The sequence below is a fragment of the Odocoileus virginianus genome, unplaced genomic scaffold (assembly GCF_023699985.2).
Source record: "Odocoileus virginianus isolate 20LAN1187 ecotype Illinois unplaced genomic scaffold, Ovbor_1.2 Unplaced_Contig_2, whole genome shotgun sequence".
NCBI lineage: Eukaryota > Metazoa > Chordata > Mammalia > Artiodactyla > Cervidae > Odocoileus > Odocoileus virginianus.
This window is the reverse complement of record NW_027224319.1, coordinates 666,812-684,467: the sequence shown is the minus strand read 5'-3', so window position 1 is coordinate 684,467 and position 17,656 is coordinate 666,812. Positions and strand designations below refer to the sequence as shown.

General features: G+C 50.7%; 2 protein-coding genes and 1 pseudogene across 6 annotated transcripts in view; 2 read left to right on the top strand and 1 right to left on the bottom strand.

Annotated features, from left to right (window-relative positions):
* MKRN2 (makorin ring finger protein 2) overlaps positions 1–3,272 on the top strand; it is a 43,046-nt gene extending 39,774 nt beyond the window's left edge. For 3 of the 4 annotated variants that reach the window (XM_070463350.1, XM_020872559.2, XM_020872560.2), the window contains exons 7-8: positions 2,012–2,156; positions 2,265–3,272. In XM_070463350.1, coding sequence (XP_070319451.1) covers positions 2,012–2,156; positions 2,265–2,402 — 283 coding nt within the window. In that variant the 3' untranslated portion in view covers positions 2,403–3,272. Of the gene's footprint in view, positions 1–2,011; positions 2,157–2,264 lie in introns of those variants that run through there. The other variant, XR_011486244.1, reaches the window with a different exon arrangement.
* Positions 3,273–3,472: 200 nt separating this feature from the next.
* Positions 3,473–17,656, bottom strand: part of RAF1 (Raf-1 proto-oncogene, serine/threonine kinase) — a 73,379-nt gene continuing 59,195 nt past the window's right edge. The window contains exons 8-18 of one of the 2 annotated variants that reach the window (XM_020872556.2): positions 17,399–17,458; positions 15,056–15,083; positions 14,820–14,947; positions 14,354–14,471; positions 8,672–8,756; positions 7,528–7,704; positions 6,413–6,459; positions 5,220–5,338; positions 4,862–4,993; positions 4,622–4,756; positions 3,473–4,453 (exon numbers count right to left, since the gene is read on the bottom strand). In XM_020872556.2, the coding sequence (XP_020728215.1) occupies positions 4,310–4,453; positions 4,622–4,756; positions 4,862–4,993; positions 5,220–5,338; positions 6,413–6,459; positions 7,528–7,704; positions 8,672–8,756; positions 14,354–14,471; positions 14,820–14,947; positions 15,056–15,083; positions 17,399–17,458 (1,173 nt within the window). In that variant the 3' untranslated portion in view covers positions 3,473–4,309. The remainder of the gene's footprint in view (positions 4,454–4,621; positions 4,757–4,861; positions 4,994–5,219; positions 5,339–6,412; positions 6,460–7,527; positions 7,705–8,671; positions 8,757–14,353; positions 14,472–14,819; positions 14,948–15,055; positions 15,084–17,398; positions 17,459–17,656) is intronic. The other variant, XM_020872558.2, reaches the window with a different exon arrangement.
* LOC139033791 (U2 spliceosomal RNA) lies at positions 12,552–12,724 on the top strand (annotated as a pseudogene).

Here is a 17,656-nt window from a genome sequence, read left to right as displayed (position 1 = left end):
CTGCCCACTCAGGTTCTTTTTCTCCCCCCACCCCGTCTTTCCCTCTCTCTGTTCATCTTCTTGAATGTCTTTAAGCAGCAGCTGCTTTGAAATGCTTGTTACCTTGAAGTTAGCCTCTTATGTCTTTTCCTGTTAAGAAGGGTCATTTTTTACTGATTCTCATGTGTGTGTCATTTTATATTGTTAGCACCAGTATGGTGGGGAATGACTCAGAGCCAATGACAAATCTTTCCTTACCTCCAGTAGTGGATTTCCACCAACACTGTCTTTACCTTCTTCAAGCCACAGACATGGCTTTCCCACTGGAGTTTTAGCCCCCTTGCCGAGGTATTTGACTGGGACCTGCTCTAGGTTGAGCACTATTACTTCTTAAAAAGGTAACTCAACTTCTTACCATTCCATTCTTCTAGCTGTCTATAATCCCTTGAAAAACGCTGCTTTTGTTCATTCTTTAGCGCCTTCAGGTCTTTTCATCCTATCTGTATTTCTAGTTTATCTGCAGAAATGGTACTAAGAGCACAACTAGTTCCTTTAAGTTACTGAAGGCTTGAGACCTTATTGTAGCGTGTCTTCACTCCTGTGGTGTCCTGGTGTCCCGAGGGCGGGGGCAGCGGGGCAGCGGGGTCCCGCCCGTAGAAAGCTCTGCTGCCGCTGGCTGAGCAAACCCGGTGTAGCCGTTGGGCTTCATGGCCTCGCTTCCTGTTGCAGTGTTTCTGTGCATTGCACAAATTTACTGACTGTGGGCCCAGCCCCTTCAAGCTAAACGCCAGCGTGGGAGAGCTGGCTAAGAAACCTGGTGGAAGTTAGGGACAGTTACGATACAGGTTTCCTGGTGACAGTGTCAGGAGAGCAGAATGGGGTAGGCACCTCGAGGCCTGTGTGTGTGGGGTTGCGGGGGCAGGTGGAACGGCAGGGGCGCACGTCTGGTCTGGGGAGCGGTCCCTCAGGTTAAAGGAAACGTGGGAAGATGTGGGGTTTACAGCAACCCAGACACCGGTCCTGACCGGGGTCTTTAGGACGAGGACGGCAGGGCACACGGCCCTGTCCCTACCGGCTCCCCAGGTTCTGCCCTCCTCACCCAGCACACCAGGGGGCGCCCCAAATGTTTCCGCAGTGCGTGAAGCGAGAGGAGGGTCGCCCGGGGAGGTGCTCTGTAGACAGCAGTCCTTGGTGGCCAGAGAGGGCTGGGGACTGGAGGACAATGTCTAGAGCCTGACAAGTAAAAAGCCAGTGTCCCAGAGACCCCAGTAAGAACCCTCAGAAGCTCAGGAACAGGGGCCACGGCCCGTCCCCCGTGTGGGTCAGACCTGGGGGGAGCTGCGCTCCGGCCGGCCTCACCCTCTGCATCTGTCTGCTGGGGTCGGCCTGCATCTTTCCATCTTCTCCTCCAGACACCTTGCGGCTTCTTGGGCACCTCTTCATCTTGGGATAACTTTGGACCACATATAAGCCAGATTTCATTTTAGCAAGGAATGTGAATTGTCTGGTTTTGAGTTTCAGGAGCAGGGGTTTTTAAGAGAGATCTGTAGCTAGAAACTGAAGATGGGGAAGTTTAACTTTCAGACTACATTTTGTAGACAAACACTGTTCTGAGCAGGGGGTCTGTGGCACAGAGTGAAGAAGCCCTGCTCTGGAGGGTGGGCCCAAGGGAAATTGGAATGAGACCCGTAAGGCAGCGACCGAGGTCCAGGCTCCTGTGGTCACCTTGACGTCACTGCTGGCTGGGAGGGCGGGGAGTTTGCCCGGCTGGAGCCAGTGCTGGGACTCTGGGCGGAGACGAATCAGCTGGGCCGGAGGTGTAGTCAGGCCTGCTGCCCCGGAGGCCACTGGGGCTCCCCGTGTGCGTGAGACTCCGCGCCGTGGTGCACCACCGTCCAGCGTGGAGATCGGCTTCCAGCATCTCTGAGCCTCCCTGTCACCTCTGATGGGAGGCTGACCCTGCTCCGGCAGAGATGGCGAGGAGTGGTTTGTCTACAGCCAGGTTTTGACATGATCCTCTTCTGCTTTTCAGGAAAAAAGCTTGTAAATACTTTGAGCAAGGCAAAGGGACCTGTCCATTTGGAAGCAAATGCCTTTACCGTCACGCTTACCCTGACGGGCGGCTGGCAGAGCCTGAGAAACCACGGAAGCAGCTCAGCTCCGAAGGCACCGTGCGGGTGAGGACTTTGTGGGCACTGGCTACAGGGAAGCCAACAGAATCTCAGCCACTCCGCTTCGCGTTGCTGTTAGCAATAACCAGGCCTGTCTGCTGGCTGTCTTTGCAGTTCTTTAACTCTGTGCGGCTCTGGGATTTCATCGAGAGCCGAGAGAGCCGGCACGCCCCCAGCACTGACGACGTGGACATGACGGAGCTCGGGGACCTCTTCATGCACCTGTCCGGGGTGGAGCCGTCCGAGACCTGAAGAGCAGCCGCGCCCTCCTCGGCGGCTCTGCGGCAAGCCTCCTGCCGCCGGGTGCGCCGAGCTGCGTCCAGGGTGGCCCGGGGCGGCGGGGGCCGCAGTCAGTGGGGCCGCACTCCTCTGGGTCTCAGCCACTCCGTTATTGCAGCCGTGGGAAGAGTGAAGGATATAAAATAACCTAACAGTAGGTGCGGTTCTGCGTCTCTAGTTGCTATTGTAGTTTCCCCTCCCGCTCCTCAGGGGACCGGCCGCGTGGCTCGGGCTCCACGGACAGCCAGCGTGCGGCGCCCCCGCAGCAGCAGGCACTCTGAGGGGAGACCCCTTTGGGGGTCAGAGGGCTCCGGCGTGGTGAGCACCCCAGCACCCGGCTTTTAGAACAGCGTGGGTGCCACACACCTTACTTCCCTGGCACGCAGCTTGCCGCAGGGCTCTCCGGTGCCCCCGGCAGGGCAGGAGCATTGTGGCTGGCGTTCCTCTGAGGGGGGCTCCTGAAGCAGCAGGGGGCAGAGCAGACACGGCCCCGCGTGTAGGGTTGGTTTGAGCGTCACCAGGCAGGTGACAGCCTTGCCCGGATGCCCCAGGGCTGGCTTTTACCTGACTTGAGACCCGAGGGCCCCTATGCACTCTCTCCTCTGTCAACTGGCTTTGAAGTTTCATACAAATGTAACAGCACCTAAGAACAGTTTCTAGCTCTGACCCAGCAGTGGTCCTGAGAAAAACCGAATACAAGTCTCTCATTAGTTGTGATTTTAAGAGCTTAAAATACTATCAATCCCAGAACTCACTCCAAGCCTGAATTATCTATTTTTATAGACATCTGTAGATACCAGATATTTTATAAACTGTATTAAAGTATGGGTAGAAGAAAGTCTACTCTTTACCTGAGTTTAGAGTGCTTTTTTGCGTAATTCCTACAGTTATCTCTTTAGTGGAGGGTGAACAGAGGCTGGATTCCATTCACTCTGGCAGAGACTCTGGCCCATTTCCCGCTTCTGGAGTTCTGCTCCGGAAGGCTGAACAAACGGAATTCGATCTGTGAGCTCAGGATTTACTTTAAGAGGAGGAAACAGCCATTAAACCTACATTTAATTTATTTTATTAAAATAACATAATTGAATAACTGTATTTTGTCAGGCGCATAAAAACAAAATTAAACCCAAATTATCAAGAAAACCTGTGTTCCTGGCTTCCTTGCACACGATGTGATGCAGAGACAAGGCTGGCCAGGCCCCGCCCCACGGGGGCCGCTCCTGGAAGACGACTCGGCAGGCTGAGGACTGCTCCCCGGGGCGGGGAGGCCCAGCACCTCTGGTCAGCAAGCCCAGCGCTGGAGCCCGTCGGGAAAAGGACGTGTCCCCAAGTCAAGTCCCTAGTACCAAAGCAGGCTCGTCCAGGCCGCCGCGGTCCCAACAGCCCTGGGCCGTTCGGTGCATTATGTGCAAAACTACCTGTTTGGCGCCACACCAGGTATCTGCAGAGAAGTCCTTCCGTGATAGCGTCCCTCCTAGAAGCTGACTTAGAGAATCCACACGTCCCACGTCACGGCTGGTTTGCCTGCCACCTTCATTTCCCCTCTGAGCACGTTTGTTGCCCCAGAGACACTCCTGCAGCTGACAGCTGGGCCCAGTGTGTAACCATCAGCAGCCACGGGAGATCTGGAGGAGGTCGGCTCATGAGCTCGGGGGCCGCCAGGGGAGCAGGGCAAACCAGCTGGCGGATGGCTTCCTCCTCCCATCCCGGGACAGAAAGGGCAGGAAAGGCAACGTGAAGTTAAGGCCCTGTTGAGTGGTATAGAAGGTCCTTAGCAGCAGCTTCTCAGAAGACCAGCTCCGTCCCCACAGAAAGGGAACAGATGGTGGTGCCTGCTGACCACCCTGCCCGCCAGCAGCCCGGGCGCAGGCGCGGGGCCGCTAGAAGACGGGCAGCCGAGGGGACGTGGTCAGCGTGCAGGCGTTGATGTCCTCGGTGTGGGCTGCCCGGTGCAAGGAGGGCTCCGAGGCGCTCCGGTTGATCTTGGGCAGAGAGTGCTGGAGCAGCTCGATGGAAGACAGGATCTGAAAGGCACCAGGGCGGTCTCAGGGGGCGTGCCGGGTGTACCTGCAGCAGCTTCCCCTCAGGCCTCGAACCCTTACCACCCCGCCACGGCGTGTGCAGGACACACGTCCAGCCGCTCCGTCACTAGACCTGCTCTAACCCACTCGAGCGCCCGGAGCCAGCCTTACCTGGGGAAAGAGAGGCCTCTCTTCCTTCACTTTCTTCACGCAGTCGGCTACCAGCCTCTTCATGGCTTTGGGGCAGTTCTTGTAGAGCTTGCTGAGGTCTGGGGAGGCGTAGCCGCGGCCCACCATGAAGATGATCTGGGGAGCGAGCGGGGGAGGGCGGGCGGTGAGCAGAGGGCCTCCGACCCTGCGCTGGGAGGCGGCCTGCCCTCCCAGAGCCGGCGGCAGGCGCCGGGGACCCACCTGGTCACGGTTGTTGATGTGGGAGTAGGGGAGCTCCCCCGTCATGAGCTCGTACAGGACGATGCCGTAGGAGTACACGTCAGACTGGAAGCTGAACGGGTTGTTGTCCTGCATCCGGATCACCTCTGGGGCCTGCGGGACCAAGTGCGCCGGTCACTGTCCGGGAGCCGGGCCACCCCGGGGCTGGGTGTGCCTGTCCTGTCCTCAAAAAGCCCCGCGGCAGCTCACCCCAAGGGCCCCCACGCTCAGCATCCACGAGCTCAGGGCCCAACGGGAACCCAGCTCCACGCCGCGCTGTGCTGCCAGCTCCCTCCAGACACCCGGCCCCCCACCCGCCCGGGGCGCCGAGCTGCCTCACCATCCACAGGATGGAGCCGGTGGGCTGCTCGACCTGCTGAGAACCACTCCAGCGCGACTTCACCGTGGCCAATCCAAAATCGCCGATTTTCACCGTCAGGCCTTCGTGGAGAAATATATCTCAATGCTCGTTAAGGACACTAGTTTAGAAGGATGGTCCTGCTCCTCCTGAAAAGCTGCCCCAAGTTCTCCCTGGCACCACCTTCTCGGCCTTCCCTGCGCTGGACCTGCAGCACTTCTGGGGGGAGCTGAGGGACCAGAGCGAGGGGCCTGGCCAGCCCTGCCCTCCCCACCACACGGGCAGCCAGGGCTCCCCACAGCCTGCAGGGCCTCATGCCCCAAGACCGTGAGCTTGGCCCGTGGCCTGCTGACCGTCTCGGCCTGCGCCCTGCCCTCCCATGACCAAGGGAAACCCCACAGTCCTGAGTGCTATCTGCCTCCAGACATTTCCCACGAGAACAGGTACCATTGGTGACTTCAAAATCACAGCCAAACTTGCCTCCGTCCCGGGTAAAGAAGTCAAGTGGTTTAAGGCCAACGTGTGCCATCTGCCAACGCCCAGTAATTCACATGAATCTGCTGTCTGCTTTCGTAGTGTGATGTGTTGGCCTCCAAACCCACCACTAACAGGTATTTTCTGCCTCAGACACATGCCCCAACTAGGTAACATCCCAAATTCCAACCCACCACAACTGATGTGCCTCCCACTGGCCAGGAAGCAAAGCTGAGCTACAGAGCCCACTCTGAGGCTGGGGGAGGGGGGCAGGTGCACCCTTGTCTACCTCATGCCTACAGCGTGAAGGCTGCTTTTATCCACTTCCCTTCTGCAAAAGCACATTAAAGCCTGGAAAAGGGTTGATTCCAATGGCAGTCTCTAAGGAAACCATTTCTGTATATTCAAGAAAGACAATTTCAAGTAGTAATTTTAAAAATCTTATAACTTTCAGCTTGCATCTACTTTCTGACCTGATATAATCCACAAACCAGAAATAAACATGAGAGACAAAAGGCCCGTTCCCCCAAGTTAAATTTAGTAATAAACAGCGTTCTAAATTAGGCCTGTTTCAAGCATAACCAAAACAAGTATCTCAACTTTGGTGGAATTCTTTCCAAAGTCACTTTTGCTGAGGTAAACTTTAAAAGTCTTCTAAATTTAGAACTGAGCAGTCTGATGAAACCACCACCAAAGGATACTGTTGGATTTCATGTCTCTGTGGATGATGTTCTTTGCATGCAAATAGCTGTGAAGGGAAAATAAAAGTATTAAGACCAGTTTGAGAGACATTGGTAAAAAGCAGCTTCCTTTAAATTACATCAAAGAAGCAAACCACTTGGAAGGCCTGACTCCTAGATGAGGAGCTATAGGGTTGGCCAAAATGTTAGTTCAGTTATTTATTTGGTTGCATCCTACAGAAAAGCCTAACTGAACTTTTTGGCCCCCCTAGTACGTTCAGGAACTGGTCCTGCCCTGGTTCAGCATGCTCCCCATTAGGACTTAGACCTGAAAGTGAGGCCACAGCACAAACGGAGGGTCGTCTTTTAGCATCAGTTTTATTCAAAAGGGAATTCTGACAACCCAGATGCCCATCAGCTGTTATATCTGTACAACGGGCTGTTCTTCAGCCACAGAAAGGACTGCAGTACTAACACGCTGCAACATAAACGCCTCAAAAACATGCCAAGGCAAAGAAGCAAGACACAAAACACTTCCACCTAATTAATCTTGAAAATGTTCTAAAATTAGATAGTGGTAAATGGCTGCGCAACTGTGAATATACTAAACAAAAACAACACCTGAACTATAAGCGTGAGTTTCATCTCTAAAAAATGAGTAACTAGTCATTTCTGAGAACATATACCATGCAAATTCCATATGAATTTTACAAGCACAACATGAGATTTTATAAACTCCTTGCAAGCACAACTTTAGTTTGGGGATCTTCAAAGAAAACAAATTATTGGAAAAGTGACATCTGATAAACCCCCAGGTGGGTAAACCACACTGGACAGCTACACCTCAGAGGCATGGTGCCCCCCAGAAGCCGCCGGCCCACTCTGTGTTTTGGGGTGTCTGGCAGAACTCTGAGGGCAGCAGCTGGAACCTGAATCTGAGCTCCAAGCAGGTAGACTCAGCTCAGGCAAGAAACCCAATTTTCTCGTTCCTTCAGTCCACCCCTCAGGTTCACTTCCAGCTGCGCAAAAATATCACAGAAACCACTTAACAGACTTGGCTTTCCCTAATCTTGGTTTTGATTTAGGGACAAGCTGGTGCACGGGCCCCAGACCTCCTCGTCAAGCCATTCACTCACTCCATCCCCTGAGCCGTCTGCCGGGCAATGTCGATCAGCTGGAACATCTGGAACTTGGTCTCCTGGACGTGCAGGTGTTTGTAGAGGCTGCTGCCCTCGCACCACTGGGTCACTATTGCCAGGTTGTCCTTTGTCATGTACCCCATGAAAAGCAGGATGTTCACGTGCCGGGTTTTGCTGGAGAGGGGAGGAACAAAAGGCTCAGAGCTTCTGCTTCTGCAGACAGGGAGATCCATCCTGCCCCCGAGTGCATCCTGTGTGCGACTGACGCCGCCGCACAATCCCTGGGCTTGCAAAGCAACCACAGCAGACAGATCCCACACAGCTGCTGCTCTGGGCTGGCAGAGCGGCCCTTGATGCCGGCCTGGATGGCAGAGAGGACGTCCCCTTCCAGCAGCACAGACTCACCGAACTCCCCACAGGGGTCACGAGGACCCCTCATCCATGGAGCCCATCCTCTCAGCCTATTCCTACAAGTCTAAATAGTGACTTCAAAAAGATTTAGAAGCTGATGGTTTTGAAGTCCAAATTAAGGCCATTTGGTTATAAAGAGTTCTTGGAAATAAATGTGAAAACAGAATCTGAGAACATATACCATGCAAATTCCATATGAATTTTACAAGCACGACATGAGATTTTATAAACTCCTTGCAAGCACAACTTTAGTTTGGGGATCTTCAAAGGAAAACAAATTATTGGAAAAGTGACATCTGATAAACCCCCAGGTGGGTAAACCACACTGGACAGCTACACCTCAGAGGCATGGTGCCCCCCAGAAGCTGCCGGCCCACTCTGTGTTTTGGGGTGTCTGGCAGAACTCTGAGGGCAGCAGCTGGAACCTGAATCTGAGGTTCAGATTCCAAACTAAACCCAGCCCTATGCCAAACTAAAACCCAGCAACAGAACCTGAGCTGTGGAGGCGGTGAGCCCAGAGGCTGCCGCTGAAAGGCGGTGCCATCAGAGCGGCTCTTCTCAAGGCCTAACAAACACAGCTCTTCTCAAGGCCTAACAAACACAGGAGCTGGAAGAAGGTTCCACTCCTTTCCACCTGAAAGGCAGCTCCACGGGAGCACGCCCCCAGAGGCGGGTCTCGCCAGCAGGGCTTGCTTCCTCCGCAGGGCTGCAAGGTCCGCTCTCCACTCACCGGAGGACAGCCACCTCGTTCCTGAAGGCCTGGAACTGCTCTGGGGTGGGGTCCACAACCTTCAGAATCTTTACTGCAACGTCTCCTGCAAATGAGTTTATAGTCAGTGCAGCTGATCTTAACTTCATTTTTCATGTACACCTGTCTGAGGAAGAGGCAGTGAATCCCTTATTCAAAAATCACAGACCAAAAAAAAAAAAATAATCACAGACCTACACAGATAGAACAAATACTATGCCAATTTCTGAATTATTCAAATGGCTGGAAAAAAAAAATAGGTTTTATACCACTATCCTTCCAATTCCGCCCGAGGCCTTGAACCAGCTTGGTTTCAGCTGTTCCTGTCAAGCCCGGCGTCCCCGGTGGTGAGGCGACGGTCACAGCCTAGGCCCGTGAGGACGACAGCGACGGGATGTGAACCGCCCGGCAGATGCTGAGTCTCCGGGGCCAGAGGGGGGTCCCAAGAGCAGGCCAGCGACAGCCCAGATGCTCCCTTGCACAGACTCAAAGATCTGTATTATAATGAAGCTCCTCTGCCTTCAATCCCATTAGAAACCAATCCTATCAATGACTGCTGATGCTCACTACACCCTGACATGTCTGCTTTCACAGGTTATCACCTCCTTCAATCCTCACAGCCACTCTATGAGGTTAGCACTGCTGGCCTCACCTTACAAGCAAAGCACAGAGGTTTGGTCAGTTGGCCAAGATGTACTGCCCAAAAACGCCACAGCCAGGGTTAGAACCCCGGTCTCACAGCTGTACTTCTAACGAAAATGCAGTCACTCACTCTTCACACACCTTTAGAAACATCCACAGAGCAATTCTACTTTCTAGGTATGACTGATTTAGAAGCCACTTTCAGAAGTTATGTCGTCCTTATAATAGTGATGATGATAAACTGCCTGAAGCCCTATGAGGACCTCAACTTTCAGGACAAGTGATCAGACAAAGGGAGTCCAGCTCAGCGGCACCTCGGAGGTGACCGAGTTCCCCCACATCCTGAGCCCGTGCCCTCAGCAGCACCCCAGCACCTCCGCTGGGGTACTCGTTTCACTTTGGGGGGTGCCAAATGGTAGAGAGGTGGTTCTCATGACAGGCCGCTGCCCTGCGATCTCTGCATCATCTGAAAATGAAATCACCTAACAGCAGCTTCCATGCTGATTCTTAACCGATTTCCTGCCACACGAATTTGCAGAGGGCCCAGGCTGCCTGCGGACGGCAGAGACACGCTCTGTGTTCAGAGCTGCCTTCAATTCCTGGGCAGATGAAGCTGGGAGCCCGCACAGCCCGAGCCCGAGCCCCTGATGCCGGACAGAGGGACAAGAGTCTTCTGGGTACCTGCCCACCCTGGAGCATCTGAGCCAAGACAGAATGCGGGTGAGGGCGGTGACACAAGAGGGGAGTAAGTATGTCGGCAGAGGATAGAGGTCTTCGGAGAGAGACGGGGCGTCAGCCAAGGGAAGAGGCAGTTCTGGACGAGGAACCCCAGGAACACAGTGAGGTGAGGGAGAGGAGAGAGATGCCAGGGCAAGGCCAGCGTGTGCTGCGACACCTGCAGGATGGGAGGGGGGCTGGGGGGAGTCTGAGCACGGGCCCAGGCTCGGAGCAGGCGGAGGTGACGGAGGGCGGGAGAAGGGACAGAGGCGGAACCTCGTGAAGGGGGACTGGCTCAGCGGCAGTCAGAGAGGCAGGGCGGGCTGGGCCAGGGTCGCATGGGGACAGGCTGGGGAGGATGCGGTCGAAGACCCGGGCGGGGCGGGCTGGCGGGCTGCCCTCAGCGGAACCGCTTCCCCATGCTGGGCCTAGTCGTGCAGACCCTGCCCCTCTCACGGCTCTCATCCAGGCACACGCAATCCCGTGGTGGACTGATCAGCTTGGCAACCTCAGAGAGGTCAGCAGCAGCCACAGCCAGCCCCCTGCGACGCCCCCTGACCTGCGCTCAGCTGAGCACCCTCCCCCTCTAGGCTCTACTTTCTGGAGCTGGGACAAGACGGACTCCTGTGAAATAGTCATCTGTCTGTGTTCCACCGTCACGGCCCCCTGAAGTCCTCCCATCGTTCTCAGTCCAAACCCCAGCCCCCAGGTCTGTGTGACCGCACGGGGGAAGTCACCCACAAGCCCGGGTGGTGCACATCGCTGACGGGGAGACGGGGCCCAGAGGCCCGCCAGCTCAGGTCAACGGCCCTGCCAGCAGGCTGTGTGCTGGGACCACAGTCTGGGTCACAGCCGCCCTCATCTGTGCGCCCGCGAGGAGGCCATCACAGGGATGCAGTCTGCTGGGAGCAATGGACAAACAAGACAGGAAAACCGATTTCAACTCCCATACAGAACAGTTCTCTGCTGATGGGAACAGCCCAGAGCGAGGCCAAGTTTTCAGGTCACTCAGAAGCTCCTGTCACTAGTCTTCAGGCCAAGGCTGGGCAGCCTCCTGAAGGCCGGGCAGGGTCCGGGACGCCCGCCGCGCCCAGTGAGACCAGGGTCTCTCCGGGCCCTCAGAGCCCACAGCCTGACCTGACCGCCGCAGCCTCTCCCTCATGCCTCCCCAGAAGCCCCGGGACAGGCCAGGGGAGCGGCCCACTCCACCTCTGCTGCTTCCCTCCTGCCACTCCCTCACGGACCCCCACCAACCAGTCGACTGACAACCGGGAACCAGGCCTGCCACTCCTTACCTGCCTTCCTCCATGTTCCTCCTGAGCACTCAGCACACACCATCTACTGGGCTTTCCTTGGTCATTATCCCCACCAGAATATTAACTCCGTAAGAGAAAGAATTTCTTTCCATTTTGCTTAGGGCTTCAGCCCCAGCCCTTAGAGAAATGCTCAGTATTAGAATGCTCAGGAAACACTGGCTGAAGAAACGAGTGGATTCTCAGCGGCACCGGTCAGCAAGCCAAGTCATGAACTGAAACGCTGCCTGTCTGAGGCTCTGGAGCTGGAAGCGGGCACAGCCTCTGACAGGGAACGCCGGGCACTGAGACGGTCCGCGGGGCCGAGCACGTCAGGACCATGGCCCCCTCAGTGGCTCGGGGCCACTGCGGAGGGACTGCGTGACGCGGTGCTAGTCATCAAACCAGAACTTCGCACTTTCCTCCACAGGAATGTCAGAGGCGAACGTGGTACAAGCTCTAAGATACATTGCTCCTGGTTATCATAGGTTTAATAAGACACTAAGCTGGTATGATGCATCCACCACTGAAGAAGAAACAGCTGTCATCACTGATGAATCTGAAGTGGGTTTTTTCCCTTTTTATATTTCAATTAACCCCCTATTTTAATCATCTGGGATTGTCTAAAACCTACTGCACACAGCCCTGCTTTCCAGAACAGAAACAAAGTGAACCCCATTTCTCCTCTTCATATGACTCAGTCAAGACGAGGCTCAGCCTGAGGCGGGGCCGGGGGTCCCCACGCATGGCTCTGCCAGTCGCAGACCTCACACATGACCCCCGAGTGTCCTCGGTCTGGGGATCTGCTGCCTCTTCTCACTGGCAGAATGACCCTGCTGCTAACACTCTGACAGCTTCAGCTGCTGTCTTCATCGCTTTTAATGCATTTTTGCAATTGGGAGACCCCAAATTCACGCTCAAAAGGAGACTCGGCTCTCGGGCCCAAGGGGTCTCTTCTGTACGTGAAGTCAGTAGACTCTGTTCACGGGTCTGAGGCCTCCACCTTGGCTGCTTCAAGATCTTTTCTGTTTTTAATTTTTATTTTTGTTCTGCAGCTGGGTAAAATAAAAAGCACTAAAAAATCACCAAAACAGCTGTAATTTTTAAGGAACTGAATAAAGCATTATATTATATATAGGAATCAGAAAAGCACTGGCGGGTGGGGAGGAAGCAAGCATAGCATAAAACATTCACTCTAGAAATCATGGTTCACTGCTTCTCGGCCTTTTGGCTAAGGTCAAGTGTAGTATCTGTTCTTATCAGTTTAGAAATCATGGTTTCCTTGACCCTCTCCTTCGTCTTCATTTGCAGACCACAGCTGGCTTTCTGAGAGGCTGACCTGAAAGTCCATGGCTCCTCACTCCTCTGACTTTTGAGACTCTTAACTCAGAAAAACTAGACTCTTAGAAGCACTGGCTGTCATCCACATTCTGATGATGTCTTCGTGGCAGTAACACTAGAGCGACATGCCTCCTCACAGTGATCTACAAGCTCACAGCTGAGAGAAAACCTACAACCTCCGTGGCGGTGCTGTGGCAAACCTAACGCTCTAAAAAATTATGAGCCCCCAATACAAGTGCTCAACCGGAGGAGGTTTAAATTTGGGCAACATTTAAACTGCATGTACTGGCTTTTGGGGAAGGCTTTAAAATGTATAAAAATGATTAAATGCTCTTAATGGGAGCATTAAAAGAAGTATTTTCTGCTCCAGTTCCTGCAATTACTTACAGGCTTGCTGTCTCAGATATAAGCACTCTATCTCACAAAACTGTGTTTTTCTTTTCTAAGGGATCACCAAGACATTTATGACATCTATTTACAAAATATTCAGCAACAGTATAATTTCTCGGTGACCTGGGAGGCAAGCCGTAGTATATTAGATGCACTATTCAAAAGGAAAGGAATCCCCCTTCATGTAATTTACAAACATTCAGTCCTTTCCTAGTTCTTACAAACAACCACAGACTTGTCAGATGATTAGCTCTAAGTGGAAACCCCACGTGTTAATGAACATAAGCTACTCTACCATAAGCTACTCCCAATACTGCAGGTGTTTCTCAGTTGTTGACAAGTTGAATCTTAATGCTCCAACGCATCTTATGCCCATGACTTCTCTCAGCCTTTGTCCTTAATGTGTAAAGATAAACACGGTGGCATCCAAAGTAGAAACGCAGGCACTCTAGATTCTGTATGTGGTTTTGTGGGGCTTTTGTTGGTCTGCTTGCTTGCTTTTTTATTAAAATCTGAATTGAGAGAGATGTCTTTTGGGGAACATGTAGCATTTTCAAGAAAATACTCTATCTGCTGACATTCTAAAGGCAAAGGCATTAAAAGCCTGACAGAGAAATGTTAAGTGTGTTGCCAAAATAAAGAAGCTGTGGCTACAGACCTTAAAATAGAAAGTTTCTTCCAAGTGACAAAGTGTTTCCATTCAAATAAGAACATCAACTCCAAACAGATTCAAGAATACAGTCTGTGCATTCCTGTCTGACAAGAGGTTCCCACAACCAATTCCAGGGCAGAGCAAAGAAAACCTGCCTTAGGAGGCTCCAGGTTTTACTGTGCTGACTGTCTGACCATGGGTGTGTCAGTTCCCCTTCTTGAGACCTTGGTTTTCTGCATGTAAAATCTCTAAGGGCCTTGCCAGCTTTAATTTGCTGGAGTGCCTGACCCTCCTAATAACAGACTCTTAAACACATTTAAGGAGCTTCAAAGCATGTCCCTCCCAGGTTCACACTATCGAGTCAATTTATAAGAAAGAAGAGACTGTGACATTTGACAAAGATGTTCTCTGGGGGAGGGACAGGGAGTGCTCAAATTTGTTCACCTATTTCAAGTTATCCTGGGAACTTTTTTGTACCAATTATAGATAGTTGAGTCTTACAAAGCACAGTATGCAATGTCACTGAGACAGAACAGGGAGCCGTGGACAGTGCTGCTGTGAGCCCGCCTGGCCCTCTCTGGACCGAAAGAGGACTTCAGCCTGGTAGTTGGCAGGGGGTACCAAACTTACCATGCCACTTGCCCTTATAAACAGTCCCGAAGGAGCCTGACCCAATCCGAGTGGACAGCATCACTTCACTGGCTTCTATCTCCCAGTAATAACTCGAATCTCTCTGTCCACGAGGCCTCTAAAGCAAGCACAGATCATTAATATATTTCATGAACGGTTAAAAGTCTGCTTAACAAGGGTGTCAAAGAAAGGATCAACCCAACTCCGTCCATTCCCAGATCTTTTAAAAATACATATTAACTATAAGTCTACTTTTTGTCATTTGAGAAAATACTATTTTGGTTGTGTCCTGCCTTGCAACAAACCAGCAAGTTTTCCAGTGCAAGCATGCCAAAAACAGCACTGACATGTATAACATATTCATTTAATGAGCGTTCCCCACCCCTAAAATGAACGGCATCCTCATTTCTGACCAGGCTTTTCTTGCTGAACCCGGACATGCAGGGGGTGCTGTGGGTGCACTCACAATTTTGTTCTTCTCCTGGGTGCTGGAGCCCGGCGCCCGCTCTCTCTGTGCCGGCGCAGGGGTTTTGGGCTGTGACCAGCCTGTCGGGCTCAGGTTGTTGGGGCTGCTGGACAAGGCTGAAGGGGAGCCTTAATAGACAAGACAAACAGGATCCACTCATGGATAAGCCAACAGAAGATACAACAACATAAAGAGAAACAGCCCATTACTATCTGCTAAATGACTTAAGCAAGTACCTGATTCACTGTGACTTCGAATTGCATCCTGAAACAGAAAAGGAAAGCTGGTCAATTTCTGCCCTAGGAAAGATGTTCTCTGGGGGAGGGAGAGGGAGGATAAGGATTTACAAGAGCAAAAGAGATTATAAAATCTCTAAATCACAAAACGTCTCATTACATACACTAACTTTTCTTTGATTCAATTCATCAAATGTCTATAGCCAGTATTATCATCACATATTAGGAGGACTGCTGCTAGTTTCTCATACATGACGGACATGACATTCTTTTTTCTCTGAAGAAAGCAATGCACACAGCAGACTGGTACTCTTTAAAGGAAGGCTAACAAAATTACTATCAAGCTGAGAGGTTTCCAATGGTTGGGGATCTTGCTCCATTGAAGCTCAAAAAAAATAATATTTTTTAGCAAAGGATTCAGTGCCCAGTTCACTCTTACTCCTCTAGGAGTTAGATTTGCGAAGAGTAAGCACCATGACTACATACTTGATCCAAGCCTAAAATCACGGAAAGCTGGAAGAACCGTAAACCCTAGAGTCTGAAACCTACATTTTACATATAAGAAAACTTATGTGAACAGGCAAAGGGACATGGCAAGGGTCACACAACCAGCAGGTGGCAGAAACAGAACTAAAAATAACCACCCAAGGACCTCAGCCAGGAGCTCATTCATCACAAAATGTTCCTCAGAGCTTGTGGCTAAGCTCAGAAGTGAGTTACATTCTACTCAGGTGAGAGGTCAAAGGTTACCCTTAGAATTTATTAGAAACTATTTAGTTGGAACAGTTTAAATCACAGGGCCCTTCCATGAGGCCTAAACCCCTTTTCTAAAACGCTCACTTGGAGTACATAAATAACAACAACATAAAACCACTCCACCCCATACCCTCGAAAAGGAGATTTCTCTTGAAGTCCTACTCTGTTCTCCTTGTGTAACCACAAGGTGCTTTTTTCACAGAATTATTACCAGAATGCTTGCACCCTGTGGTATCTTTATAAGAGATGAGAGAAATCACAGGCCAAGCCCCCCCACTTTGGCAGCCCCATCTTCAGAATTTACCAATAAATCCTGGTTCTAGGGTTCCCAAAACCGGTCAGTCTTCAGAATTACCTGGAGAGGTATGTAAGAACACAGATTCCCAAGCCCCTCCACCAGTAGAACTGATCTAAGTATGTCTGGGAGAAAAGGTGGGAAATCTAGGAATCTGCATGCTCTTAACAATGACAAGATGACTGCCAGGTGGAAAATCCTTTGTCCAAAAATAACCTGAATTTCAGTAGAATATTTAGCAGCTGTAGTTTTCTTATTCAACTATCTATTGTTTTCAGTCAAAGCATGGCACAACGTATTTTTATTGACCAGAATTATATGCCCAGTGCATTAGGATTTTTTCTTAATGCCACAGTAATTTTCTTCCCTGTTTTTTCTGTGCTAATTTCTACAGCTGGATTGACATGTCATCTTGAAATCTAAATATTAAAGAGAACTAAGATGATTTATACAAAGCAAGAAAGTGTACTTTTAAAATGCTGAATCAAATTTTTAAAACACAGGAGTCAAAAATTTGCTCTGCTTCTGAAGTACAGACAGGATTAAGCACAACAGATGTGCCAGTTATCCTACAATTCAAAAATTTTCACTTTTAATGTTCCCTCTAAGAGTGTTTATATAAGAACAGATTATATATCAGAAGAAAACTGGTATATTACTGTATCATTATCGAGGCTCATCACAATGAAATAGTAAGATTCACAGTCTGCATACACACAACCTCACAGTAATCGTGTGATAACCGAAGTGCCCCTAAACGATCAATTTAGACCCTACATTCAAAGGACAAGTATGTCAAAAATGACTTGAGGTCTGAGTACTGTGAGTTGTGTCTGAGGTCGCAGGTGGCTCTGAGGCTTTTTCAAGGACCAATTCAGAATGCAGAGCACAGTTGTCTCTGATTAAAAAAAAAAACAACCTCTTATCAAAGGAATTTCAGGGTATACCAACCAAACTGACACATTTTGTTGTAAATAGAACAGTGATGGTATTCAGTAAGAAGTAAATAAACTAGCATTAGTCTCTGGTTGAAAATTATTTTTAAAGAACAATTTTAATACCCTTAGACTCAAAATCCCACCTGAGAAACTGATTTCACCTATCAACAGTATCACATACAGTATTTTTTTTAAACTCCTAAATATGCTGCTGCCAAAAAAGAAAATATGAAAGCAAGTCTGATGAGAAATATAAAATGCAGGGATTGTTTCATTTTTGATAGTCTACTGTCTGACAGTCTAAGAAATCCTGTTAGTTTACAAGAAAGCAAAGGCATGAAGAAGAATACCTACTCTTCCCCTCACACAAAATCGTCTGGACCACGCCCTGGGAGAAGCATTCAGGCTGTTATTCTAGTCCAAAGCAATGAGAAATAAGAAGAATAAAGAACAAAGGAAGTATTTTAAGTGTATTCAGTTGTTAATAAAGATGAACCAGAAAGCAAACCAAACAAATAGAACATACCATAAAGCAAAGAAAAGAAAAAGCAGTTTGAAAACACTAGCTTTGGGCACTTTCATATATTCCTACATACCTGCTTATTAAAATCT